Source organism: Ambystoma mexicanum, chromosome 10, assembly GCF_040938575.1.
Source record: "Ambystoma mexicanum isolate Mex_15411 chromosome 10, UKY_AmexF1_1, whole genome shotgun sequence".
NCBI classification, from domain to species: Eukaryota; Metazoa; Chordata; class Amphibia; order Caudata; family Ambystomatidae; genus Ambystoma; species Ambystoma mexicanum.
Window position 1 is genome coordinate 104,345,248 of NC_090932.1, and position 13,883 is coordinate 104,359,130.

Consider the following 13,883-nt stretch of genomic DNA (forward strand, 5'->3'; position numbering starts at 1 on the left):
GGTGGCGACGCCATCGACAGATTTGCCGCGATTCTGGATGGCGTGGAGGGCCAAGGGTTGATATCCCAGCCGCCATGGCGTCACGTGCCTTTGACGCTTTATTTGTGCAGTCTTCGTGACCAGATGTTGTCCTGCCTCATGGGCTTACACGTGTCTTGCTGTGGGAAATGTTCTCTGGTGGTAGATGTGCCCTCAGGCACTTTCACAACGTCCGATGGGCGCCTTGTGGTACGTGCGCCAGGGAGAAAAAATATCGACCCGGATGATAGAGGGCGAGAATTTTTTTTGGGGGGAGGGGGGGACACGTGGTCGCTGTGCCCCCCACCGAGTGTCCAAAAATTTGTTTGGGAAGTCCATGGGGCATCCGCGTGCTAGGCTCTCCTGAGCGCGTGATGACTAACACCTCCTCGTCGCCATTGTTATGTTTCAATGTCCCGGAGCGCCCCGCACGTGGGGCTGGCTCCGACACAGTAGGCCGCACGGCGCGTGGCGCAGCGCCAGCTGGAGCGCGAACAAACCCACACCACACGCTTCATTGCCTTTGCCCGGAACTGCCTCCAGATGCCGGGGGCGGGGCTTTTATTTGACGGCCCTACGTCACCGCGTAGCGGGACGTAGGGCGGATATAACAGCCATGTAGTCCCCCGTTTCAACAGTGGGATCACCTCATGTAGTGTTACCATGCAAAACTTTTGAGGTTTTATCAATTTGTTCACTGGGTGCAGGTCTAGAACAGGGCGCAGGTCAAGAACAGGGCGCAGGTCTAGAACAGGGCGCAGGTCTAGAACAGGGCGCAGGTCTAGAACAGGGCGCATGGTGAGGTCCTTTTTGTGTACAAGGAAGTACACTGAATAAATACCCTTGTTTACCTGAAGAATAGGGACGGCTTCTATGGCGTCCTTTCCCAGTAGCGCTTCCACCCCTTGATTCAGGATCTCCAGATGGTCCGGTGAGAGGCGCCATGAGCGGGGTGGTCTGAATTGTGGAGGTCGGGCGAATTCCACGCAGTAAACGTGGGGACCGTCTTTATGATCCACTGGTTTGAAGTTATCCCCTCCTCCCATGCCGTGAGGAAAGATGTTAAGCGCTCCCTGACCAGGGTGACGTGGGAGGGAACCTAGATCTGATGGTAATTTCTGACCAGAGGCTGCGGCTCCTCTAGGGTTGGCACCTCTTCCTCTGGCTTTGCCACGTCGCTGACCCCTTGGTGGGTAGTATGAGGGGCTTCCTGATGTTTGTCCAGCATTAAAGTTTCCCGAGCTATAGTTATGACTTGCACGGGACTGCCCTCGAAAGGACCGACAAGAATTACCTCCCCTCTCGGGGGAAGGTCTTTGAGTAATTTGTTGCAGAGACTTAAGAGTCTCATGCTCTTTTTTGGCCGTTTCTAGGGCCTCATCGACCGCCTTTCCGAAGAGGTTAGTTTCTTCAATGGGTTTATTGATTTTTTTTATATTTTGTATTTTTATTTATATAGCGCACCAGGCCCAAAGGCATCCAGGTGCATCACTTAGGTTACAATACAGTATGAGCAAACAAAAGCATTTACAAAATTATATACATACGCATATAGTACAAGTCAGTTAATTACATATTTACAAGAGTGAGCTGTAGGCTATCGCATAAGAGGTAGCCAACGAGCGGTCTGAGTCAGGGGCAGGTCTTGGGCGGACAGCAGGCCTGGAAAGATGTCTCGCCCTTAGTGGGTTGGGGAGCGAGTTCCAGAGTTTCGCAGGCATGACTGGGAAACTGATCCCGCCAGATCTCTGGAGGTTGAAGCGGGGTATGGATAGGCAATTGGTCTAGGCGCTTATGAGGGGTCTGGATGGAGAATCTATTGGCCAAGGAGCTTGGTGCTTGGTCGGTGAGGCATTTGTGAGTAAGATCAAGTTACTGAGAGCCAGCGGATGCTTCGTCTGGTGTCAGAGAAGTGTTGGTTCCTGGGGATTTTTAGTGCAGCTCTAATGGCATTGTTTTGGATGATCTGTAACTTAATGATATTGCAAAGGTTGGTGCCAAGATAAAGGGTGTTGCGAATAGTCGATTGGCATCACCAGAGTCCTAGCTAGTGTATTACAGTTGGCTGGAGATAAAGGACGGCAGGCTGTGATGAGCTTACATGTGCAAGCTGAAGCAGAGGAGACTGCGTTAGTTTGTCTGGCCAGAGATAGGGTAGAGTCAATATAGATGCCTAACGTTTTAGTGTCCTTTAAAACCTTAATGGTGTTGCCATCAATAATGAAAGATTTAAACAAAGGGTCTAGTTTGTTGAGTCTTTGGTGAGAGCCTAGGATGATAAGCTCCGTCTTTTCTTCATTTAGACAAAATTCATGTTGCGCCATCCAGGCTTGGATGACTTGGTAGATGGAGTTAACAGCAAGGGAGACAGTTGTATTATCGCCTGTGATGGGGATGAGTATCAGGGTGTCGTCTGCATAATTAGTGTAGGCGACACCCAGATAGTCCAAAATATTGAATAGTGGCTTCGTAAACATGTTGTACAAAGTAGGGGAACCACGATCCTTGTGGTACCCCACAGGTGACTGGTGAAGGTTTTGCGGCCACAGATGGAGAGAAAACCCTCATGGTTCTGTTATCCAGAAATGAACTGATCCAGGCCGTTGCTTTGTCAGATAAGTGGGCAGCTAGTTTGAGGTGTTGACAGAGTATTTGGTGATTTACAAGGTCAAACACCGCAGATAGATCTAGTAAAAGTAGTAGGGCGAGTTTGGCAAAAACAAAGAGGTGATGGCTGGAAGGTTTAGAATTAATCTTAACCACTGGCAATGCTCTGGGCAACCTTCCAGACCACCGTTCTTCGCCTGTCAAGCCATTACAGAAGGGAAAGACCATATGCAAATCAGGCTTGGCCCCACCCCTAAAGGGGCAGTCCAGCCCGAACTGCTAGGCCACATCCCTTCTGCACGAGACCACAAGCATCCCCAAACATGTTTCGCCCTTGTTGGGGCTCATCAGTGAGGAGTAGCTTGGGTCTCTAGGCCCAGCAGGCACGGGACCCACGTCTGGGCATACCCGTCCCACTCGGGGTGGCATAGCAAAAACAAAGAGGTGATGGCTGGAAGGTTTAGAATTAATCTTAACCACTGGCAATGCTCTGGGCAACCTTCCAGACCACCGTTCTTCGCCTGCCAAGCCATTACAGAAGGGAAAGACCATATGCAAATCAGGCTTGGCCCCACCCCTAAAGGGGCAGTCCAGCCCGAACTGCTAGGGCGAGTTTGCCCTTATCTTTAAGGTCTTCAATCTGGGTTTTAAGATCTATGAGGGCATTTTGGGTACCGTGCCGCGGACCGAACTCAGATTGCCTCAGTCCCAGGAGTTTGTTGGATTCCAGGTAATCTTGGATCTGCAAGTAAGAAGCTCGATCAAGAATTTTTAGCAAAATTGGCACTGTAGTGATGGGCATGTAGTTGGTTGGTATGTTAGCATACAATGATGCTTTAAGGAGCGGGATGATCCAGGCGTCCTTCAGGTTGACAGGGACAATCCCGGAACTAAATGAGGAGTTTATGAACGTAGCAATGAAAGGAGCTAGATCATGAGAGGCCTCCTTAATAGGAGCAGGGCATAGGTCACCCTGGCAGTTAGAGGCTGTTAATATTTAACTTCAGTGATGGTTAGGGATGAGAAGCTGAATGTTTCAGCAAGTCGAGATTAGAGTGGTTTTTGAACGTAGGTGTATTAGGTTGCGGGTTAATCTGCAGACTGTTTTTTTTTGTCATTCATTTTGGTTTGGAGAGAGGCCAACCTCCCCCCCTCCCCCCCCCCAAGGCGTGCATTTTGAATATTGGTGCAGGTGGGGTGACAGGGGATTCTAACTTAGTATTTTGAACAGCTCTTTAGTATTGGATTAAGCTTGTTCAATGCGCTTGTTATAGGTGTTATTTCGCCTGAAGTATGGCTTCTTTGTACTTCAGAGTGGCTAGAATAATGCTAGCTTTATTTATTTCAGTGGGATTACTTTTCCAGCGGGCCTTGATGAGAGCGGCCTGTGTCTCAGGCTTAAACCCTGAGGTACGAAGCCAAGCATGCCTCTTACGTAAGGTTGCCAAGGCCAGAGACCTGTTTCAGCCGTGTCCAGAGTGTTCTTTATTACATTCTGGTTTACATGCCTGCCGCCGCCAACATTAGTGAGAAGCTTGGACCCGACAGGCTCTGGGACCTCCTGGAGACCTTCTTGTACTAGGTTCCATTGAGCGTCAGCATAACTCGCCAGCAGCGTAGTGTTATTCGCTATGCGCATGGTATATGCAGCAGCGGAGGTAACCCGCTTACTTAAGGCATACAACCGCTTTGATTCTCTATCAGGAGGCTCCTCCCCCTTAGCGAGGGGTACTCCTGCCCGTTTCCAGGTGGTAGTCACTACCAGGGAATCGGGGGTGGCGTGCCCTTTAATGTATTGAGGGTCCGAAGGAGCTGGCCGAAATAACTTTTCTACTCTTGGGTTCACTGCCGGGTCTGAACTGGCGACACCAGTTCCGCAACTAAAAAAAAAGGGGTAAAACTAAAAAAAAAAAAAAAAATGAAAAAAGGGGGGTGGGGAGAGCCTCCCCCCCATTTGGAACCAAAAATAAACAAAAATAGACATTCAAAAAAAATGTTTTCCACTTTTTTTGACATTATGACTTTCAACATAATGTAATTCGGTAATATCAATATAAACCATTTACCGCCTATCGCGGCGTTAGAGGGCCTAGCGGTAGGTTCTTTGCTTGGAGGCCTAGTTGTAGTTTTTAGGCCTACCGGGCCTTTCGGGACCGTTGGAGCGGCGAAATTCCACGCTTCGACGTGTGAACTTGATTTAGGGGTAAGCGCCCTTCTTTGTTTTGGGCTGCTGAGTCATCAAACGCTGCTGCAGATGCGGAGAAGGCTTTGAATCTGAACGATCCAAGTAACCTGCCGAAATTTGACGGCCCTGCTGGTAACCGTCAAAATAGGTGGAGGGGTTATGCGTTTAGTGTAATGCGTTCTTTATACGCCCCTGTCGCCAGGTGTTGTCCCTGAAGCAAGACTAGTGTCAGGCCTTGAAGGGTCGGGTGTGACGGACCTAGAAGTGGCCTTCTCGAGGTCTATCAAATCCGCAGCGATTGTTTGGTCATTGGAGGTGCCCTAGTCACTTTCGGCGGGTGTGGCGGTGGGGAAAGAGGGCTCTGACCGTGACACACATTACGCGTCCCTCCGCTTTACATGGCACTCCTTAAGGGTCTTAGGCCGAAGAAGTTAACAAGCCGCACACCGCTTGTCGTCGTAATCTAAGGGGAGACAGGAGTTGCACGTCCTGTGCTTGTCCTTCCACAGGTATCTGACCCTACACTTAGGGCAGAACCTAAAAGGAGTCCTTTCCATAGCGAAAGGGAAAGATGACCAGTCCTAGAGGGGAAAGAGGAAAGATAACGGAAATATGGCCACCCCGACCCCACTCTCCCTACTGTGAAGGCCGGCCAGGGGGCCCAGCCACATGGATGCTTCAGCTGCCGGATCTTAGGCACCGAAATCCACCGCCGTAGACAAGTCCCCCGCAGCCTTCGTCGCAGTTGTTCTTGCCGTCGAAATGACTTTAGGGGGAATAACCGACAAGTCGATTTAAGATAAACAATCTCTCTTATGTAAGAGCTCCGCTAAAGGGTGACCAGTTATCTAGGCGGAAAAAAACAATCTGAGGGACCTTGGCGTGTGAGGGATTGTGGGTACACTACACATCACGATAGGGGTAGTGTTACAGACACGCCTATGCCGGCGTCCCCTTTCGGTCCCCAAAAGGCAAGATGCAATACTCTGCGGTTACCACTGGATGTCAGACCATATGCACAGCATGTGATTCTAAGCAGATAAGCATCAGAAACCTAATTTCAGAGCATGACTTTCAGCATGAGGCGCTATTTCTGTGGTACTATAGACTTCTTTTAGGCACTTGTGCTAGGTTTTGGGGGGTTATTTGATGTATTCCTCTCTTTCGCTTAACATGATTGAAGTTTCAAGGTCGATAGCTATAATTTCTTTTTATGCCAATCACCAACTTCGTTCCAGCCCCAGCCAAAATATTGACACCTAATCAGTGGTGGCCCCCACATTCAACATTCACATGCTTCCTCCCGAGCATCGTCAATCAGATGTGGGTTTAGTGGTCAGTCCAAATGCCAAACACAACTATCTGGATTTGGCTCTGTGGCCTTTGAAACAAGGCTGGTTTGATAAATTGCCATCTTCTAATCATCGTTCTCTCCATGTTAAAACTTGCCTGGTTGCAGACTGAAAAACTGTTATACAAGGAGCGGCTGGGGATGCACTGCTTAACCGCAGGACTGCTACCCAAAAAGTAGATCAAACTTCCTCCTAACAGAGGAACCCACAAACAATCATCAATGTAAGGTCACTTGCATAGGGAAAAATCAGGTGCATTGTGCATTCAAACTAACTCGGGAGACATATTTCTAAAGGAGTCCATCACTAAGGAATCAATCACTAAGGAGCCACTTTGGAGAAGCTATTGGGAAGCCATTAATGAACAACTTTAGAAGCAGATCAACACCAACAAAGAGGGTGAGCTCTGAAGCTTTATCTCAGTTAGGTCAAATGTTGGTGCTTTTCCACGTCACACTACCAGTCAGATCTTTTTAAATGTACAACTTCGAAACTGCCCTCTTAGGCACTGGCAAATAACTCAAAACATGGCATTGAAGTTCCAGACGTAAGCAATAACTAACTCCCTTGAGCAGGCCTAAAACATACCGCCAAACAAGGGTAGCTTGGAGTACTGTTGAATACCTTAGCCCTTTGAAATCTCAACCGAGCACCTCTTCCTGGCATGAAGCTCGCTAGCACATAGGGGGAATACATTCTCAGTGAGTGACATAGAAAAAGCAAGAATTACAAGAAAAGGAAGGAAGAAAAAAACATAATAGGTGATTCTGTGCACAATTTCTGCACCACTCCTTCACAACTTGTTTTGAATTACCAGCTGTACCTACCTGTGCCAAGACAGGCAATTCCCAACCAGCTGGGAAACCAAACCTATCAGAAATAGCTACTGCCCCTACTGTATGTTTTTTCTAAAAATATGCAGGTCAACCATTTAAAATGTATTTGCATGTGGAAGTATTGCTGTACCAATGTAGGCAACTCCTTTCACCTTGTCACTTCATTTTCACAGCCTAGTGCTCCAACAGTCAAGTAAAATGTTCCATGCTATTTAAACCCTACAAACCAAGCATAACTTAGAATAATTAATTTAAGTGTGTGCGATTAACCACCAACATATCTATATAGGTTTAGATATCTTCCAAACTCAAGCTTGACAGTAAAGATAACCATACTTTTAGTTTGTTAACCACTTTTGAAGTGGGTACATACAAAATTGAATCTAAAACTGGCAGATGCTCTATACACGGTAAAGCTAATCTGTAAACGGAGCAGCTGTTAGCCCATCTTGCACCGACCTTTAAGGCTCAATGTTGTGAATGCTTAGTGTTTTTTTTAGTTTTTAGGAGCACTAACCTTATATTTAATGGAATGTTAAAGCTTCACATAATTGTAAACTAATGTGAAACTAAATTCGAACACATAGCTGGCACAAAGATGATGCTCTTGCTAGAATAAAAAAAACTAGCAAATATTCAAATATCGCAAAGTAAAGAATGCAATATGCCATTAGGATTACTAAATCAAGACTGAAAACATTGATGTAAAGTAACATAATAGGTGGAAACCAGCTGTGCAACTCTATACAAACCTGTTGGAATTAAAGTAGTTTTCAAAAAACCTGTTAAAAGATTAGCATGACTCACATTTTGAATGCCTGTCACAGAGCGCAGCTGCCCTCATGTCACACAGTCGGATCGTCCCCTTGCTGCTGCTGTAAACAAAAGTATTACAGTGGTGTGGATGAAACTCAGCAGCAGTAATTACCTCCGTCAGTTCTTCCATGTTGGCAGGTTTAATGTCTACAATATCTAGAGGCATTGGAGTAAAGGAATTGAACAGCAAATGGCATGATCACAAAGATTCAAACAATCAAAAAACCATTGGGACAGTGTCACATTACATCAGCTTGGAGAGGTGCACAGAGGGCTGAGAACCAAATCGGGTCCCAGGCCTGGGAAGACCAGTTCCAACCAATTAGGAGACAGAAATCCAGGGGTGGACGGCAGAGGATAAGGGCCAATGGCAAGTCTGCGACCCTGCAACAATGTAACCGATAGTTTCATGGGGAAGGGGTAAACTAGCCACCTGACACGAGAAGGCCAATCAACAGACTAATTGAAAAGATTATGGCATAGATGACTAAGATACCCAAGCGTTTGCACACAAAAATGTTGAGATCAAATGGCAGCAGGTGACTGTATAGCATGGGTATTTTGCCTAATACTCCACAAAGACGACAATATACATATAGATGGATACAATCACATTATTGTGCACAATGTCTATGCATTTCATGTGTAATTGCATGTGTTTTATTCAAATGAAGGTCAGCCTAACGTGTTTCTAGTTGTGCTCTTCTGAGGCTTAGGTGCTCTTCTATTCTATGGATTATCAATTGGCGTTTTGCCAATATGGTATAATTTGTTGATTCAATTGTTCTATATATTCTTCACAATTGCAGCTAATGGTCCATCGCCCAGCCTGTCGGCCCACTTCCGCGTTGTCAGGGGTGACAACGCGGAAGTGGGCCGAAAGGTTGGTAGATGGACCATTAGCCGCAATTGGGAAGAATATATAGATCAATATCAATTTCGGTTCATTTGGACTTGGGATCCCCAACGTCTTGGAGATGCTGCCAATGCATTCCCCCCAAAAGGACTGTAGTACGTCACAGTCCCAGGCCATATGGATAAATGTACCGTCCTCCTTGCATCTAAGACAGATGCCATCTGTCCCACCCCACCTGGCCAGAATTGTGCAGGAGTAGTAAGACTGGTGCAGTATTTTGAGCTGTATCAGCCTTAACTTGGCATCCATGCCTATATCTCGGGAAACATGAATGAGTCTACCCATTCTTCTGCTTCCAGCCTGGCAAGGTCCCCTTCCCATGTTTCCTTCAACCTAGTAAGTTCCTTGGTGCCAAAGGAGTTCAGGGCCTGGTAAAGCATAGCAGTGACACTGGAGGGGATGCAGTCCAGGAGGATATTAGTTTCTAGAAGAGAGCAGGTGGGCACGTCAGCCAGGTTCAGGAATTGGGCGTTCATGGGATGAGCGAGCTCCTGAGGCACAGGGTGTACAAGCATCCCGTCGTGTAAGATTACACGAGCCCAACCGGCTCAATCCAGGATAGAGATGCCAACTAACCAATACCACTAACAACTTCCTTCTCTGCATACACCTCTCAAACTCCAAACCAAACACAACCACAAACCTCCAGCACAGCAAACCGCACGAACTTCACTACACTGCAACAACAAAACAAAAACACACATAGACTCGCACATCAGCACACGACGACTACCGGCCGCATACACCCCAGGCCCAGCCGACGGAACCACCGGGCTGAGGCTGCCAACAGCACATCACTGCAATCTTGCACTTTTCCAGCCTCCACCCACTAACCCACCCCTCCCTCCCTCTTTCAGAGCCGCCAGAGCGCCAGGGGACCACTCCGGTGGTGATAGTGCGCGGTACAAATGACCTTTAACATTAACATTAACATGAGCGAGCTGTGTATGCCTAAAGCGGTCCATGGGTTGTAGGCCAAACTTCTCCTTGAGTGATTCAAAGTCCAGAAGGTGCCCCTCATGGACCATGTAAGCTAACCTGCGTATGCCCTGCTTCGTCCAGTTTCCAAAATATCCCATCCTTTGCATTTCTTGGAGGTGTGCGTTGTGCCATAGGGGTTGGGCTAGTGTCTGTTTTTGCATCCCCATCCAATGGGTCGGGTGCCTTCTTCCAGATGCGGCGGATATGGAGTGACATTCTTGGTATTCCCAACACTCTACTATTGTCAGCATATAGAGCCTGTAGAGCCTGGAGGGGGGAATTGGAGTCCATAGCGCCAAGTTCCATGCGGATGTGTGGGGTCACCATGTAGCCAGTCGTTCACCACCCACCAGTTGGTTTGTGCTGTCAAGTAGTATGTACAAATGCATGCAGTTCTATGCCACCCTCCCATACGGAGCGTTGCAGTGTTGTAAGAGCGATTCAGGGTGGTTTCCCTCCCCAAAGTAGTGTCCGTAGGGTCTTGTCAATCATTACAAAGGTTACGAGAGGGATGGGGAGTGGAGCGTTCTGTAGGACATACAAGAGACTCTGAAGCGTCATCATTTTAAACATCGCTGCCCTACCCATTAATGACTGTGGAAGAGACTGCCAGTGAGAGACGTCCATAGCAAATCTATGTAGGTTGAGCTGGAGGAAATCGTCCAAAGTTGGACTAATACGCATGCCTAGATATGTGAAGCCCAGGATTGAGATGTGGTTGTTCACTCTGAGACCTGCAAAGTCTTGGTATTCCGGGAGAGTTTGTGACAATCTGGAAGGAGACCAGTGGGTTGCTGAGGTATTTGTATTTATTGTTTTTCATATAGCGCATTTGTCCAAAGCGCTTTACATAGGACAGTCAACAATATAAAGAATCAGAATGCAAATCAGCATTCATAAACAGTAACATTCAAACTGTGTTCATAAATAGTAACAATCAATTAGCGTTCATAAGAGTAAGTGAATCAGTGTAAATAAGCAGAATGAATCAATCAATTAGAGGACTGTAGGAGGTGGGTTTTTAGAGGAGCAGAGGATAGGAAGTGATGGAGCGAAGAGACAGGGGAAGCATGTTCCAGTGAAGAATGGCTAGGTGCTGGAACGAGCGGAAATGGGATTGGGCACAAGGGGTGAGTCTAAAAAGATTAGTATAGCGGAGGGAGCGAGATGGAGAGTAAAAAGAAAGGAGACATAAAAAGGTAGTCAGGAGCAAGGTCAGAGACATTTCAACACAAGACAAAGTTGTATTTAAGGGCAACCAGCCAAGAGAGGCTAGGGAAGGAGAAATTGGGTCATGGTAGGGGAGAAGACAGAGTGAGCGAATTGAAGAATGATAGATATATTTAAGAGGCGTGAGTGGTGAAGACCAAAGAACAAAACAATAGAATAGTCGGGGGAAAACTAGTGAGGAGATGAGTTTTGTAGCGTGGAAAGTGAGAAAAGGGTGGACTTTGCGAATATTGTAGGGATGAAAACGACAGGCGCGAGATGTGAGGGAGATGTGGTGGTCAAAGGAGAGATTAGAATCAAAGTAAATGCCAAGATTGCAGGCGGAGGGAGAGATTGAGACACAGAAGGGAGGAAAAGAGATGGAAGAGTGAGGAGAATGCGAGATGAGTGTTAGCAGGAAAAAATAGGACATCCGTTTTTTTCGCCATTGAGAGTGAGGTCATCCAAGACTTGATGGTGGTGAGGCAGGACGAGAGTGATGAATGTCCCAGGAGAAGGACGAGAAGGATAGAAAGAGCTGGGTGTCGTCAGTGTAGGACTGGTGCGACACTCCAAAGGATGAGATAATGGGGTCATGAAAGGAAGTATATAAGGAAAATGGAAAGGGACCAAAGACAACCTTGAGGAACGCAATGGACCAGAAGAACATGAGGACAAGGATTGCCGCCCCAAGAGACAGCAAAGGTACGGTTGGATAGGTAAGATGAAAACCACTTTAGAACAGACCCGCGCAGACCAAGGAAGGAGAGAGTCCAGGAGCAAAGAATGATCGACCGTGTCAAAGGTGGGGACAGATCAAGTAAAAAAAGAATAGATGAGTGTTTGGAGAAGCGAGCAGCGAGAAGAGAAGTACGTAGGTAAGGGCCGTTTCAGTTGAATAGTGGGGGCGGAAACCAGACCGAGTCTGAGGAAGTAGATATCATTCGTGTCGACGCCTGAGATTCGTGAACAAGGCGCTCAAGGAGTTTGAACAGAAAAGATAAGCGTAGAAGCAAGAAGGGGGTTCGCTGTAGGTGTCTTTAGGATAGGTATGATAATTGCATGTTTAAAGCCAGTAGGAAAGGTAGAGGTGGTGAGACAAATGTTAAAGGATTTGAGAAGACTTAGGGGATAAGTGAAGAGGGGATGGGGTCAGTGGGGGCTGCTGTAGGATGAGCTTTGGACAGGAGGAGAGCCATCTCAGAATCCGTTATGGGTTGGAAAGGTAGAGTTAGTGCTGGAGGGGGTAAGGAAGGAAAAGGGGGAGGAGTTATAGAAAGGTGAAGATAGTATGTCCTGGCGTAGGGAGTGCACTTTGGAAGAAAAGAAATTGGCAAGGTCAGATGCTGATGGGGATGAGTTGATAGACGGGTCAGGTGTAGGAGGGGAGAGAAGTCGGGTTAGGGTTTGGAAGAGACATGGAGGATGAGTGGATTCACTGAAGGTCAGAGAAGTAGATATGTTTGGCAGACTTAATGCAGTTGACGTATAGGACGTGATAAGAAAAATAGGTTGCATGGTTAGTAGGAGAATGGTGTTTGCGCCAGCACCTTTCAAGGCGGCAAAGGAGGCGGCGCATACAAGAGATGAGGAGAGAGCCAGGGTTGGGCAGGTTTGCAAGTGGGCCGAAAACGAAGAAAGAGGGTAAAGTTGATCAAGGCTAGCTGTGGGACTTGAGAGTGGAAGCAGCTTCACCTGCAGAGAGAAAGAAGTGTGTGAGAGATGGTAGAGAGAGTGCATGCAGCTATAATGGAAGAGCGAGGAGTTAAAAGTGCGTAGATCACGCCTGTAGAAAGTCTTCGTAGAGAAGGGGGGAGGAGGTAGGAGGTGCTAGAAGGAGTAGGCGGGAGCAAGGAAGCTGAGATAAGGGGGTGATCAGAGAGGTAGACTGGGAGAGTAGCTATGGAGGAAGCAGTAAACGCTGAGGTGAAGATCAAGTTGAGGGTAGAACCAGAGGTATGAGTGGGAGGAGTGGGGAAGAGTCCAGTAATGATAGGAAGGGGATGACAGATCAGTGAAGGAAAGATGAAGATTAAAGTCTGAGCAAGACAAGAGGTGTAGGACGAGGTAGAATGTGACCACAGTGGTGGTCAATGTCTTCGCAGAATTAGCCAGCCAGTCCAGGTGGGCGGTAGATAATGAGAAGGGAAATGGCATGAGGAGCAGTGAAGATTTTATATATAAATTCAAATGAGGAATATTCTGCTAAGGGTACAGGTGATGGAATAGATGTAGATTTAGGACTGGAGAGTAAGTCAACGCGTCTACCTGCATGAGGGACATTTGCAAAAGAGGATAGAGAAGTAGTAAGAGAAGCAGCAACAGTTGTGTTATGTGGGAGAATCCAAGTTTCAGTTATGCAGAGAAAATGAAGATGTAGGCATAGAAAAAGGTCCAGCACTGCCATGGTCTTACTGCAGAGATCTTGCAGGCGGGCAGGGTGTATCATGCTCATAGGGTCTATGGCCGCGGACAGCTGCAGACAGCTATGATCCATTTTGCTGCAGCTTTGCTTAGAGGCAGGGGTTTCAGCCGCTGGCGAGCGAGTCTGGTGGGCGTGGCCTCCGCTTCAGTGGTCTGTTGCTAGGCAACAAACAGTGCCCCTTCTGGTGATGCCAGCAGGTGGTGGAAGGGCAAGCAGCACAGCAGGGTGACCCAGAAAGATGGCAGGCAGCTGGAGGCACTTATCTCGACTCAGCTTTGCCTGGAAGCGGGTGTTTCAGCAGCAGGCGAGCGAGAGTGAGCGAGGCTGGTGGGCGTGGCCTCCTCTTCAATGTTCTGTTGCTAGGTAAATGAGGTGATCATCCGCGTATAGCGATATTCTCTCCTCCTCCAGGCCAAGTGAATCCAGACCAGTTCATGTCCGTTCTAAGTTTGATCGCCATTGGTTCGATAGCCAGGAGGAATAATGGGGGGGGGTGGGAGAAGGGGCAGCCCTGCCTGGTTCCATGACCCAGTGGAAC

At 47.6% G+C, this 13,883-nt stretch overlaps 1 protein-coding gene across 1 annotated transcript in view; it reads right to left on the reverse strand.

Annotated features, from left to right (window-relative positions):
* PPP2R2A (protein phosphatase 2 regulatory subunit Balpha) overlaps positions 1-13,883 on the reverse strand; it is an 840,776-nt gene that overhangs the window by 199,709 nt on the left and 627,184 nt on the right. Inside the window, exon 7 of the mRNA XM_069617587.1 lies at positions 7,806-7,970. Within this exon, the coding sequence (XP_069473688.1) occupies positions 7,806-7,970 (165 nt within the window). The remainder of the gene's footprint in view (positions 1-7,805; positions 7,971-13,883) is intronic.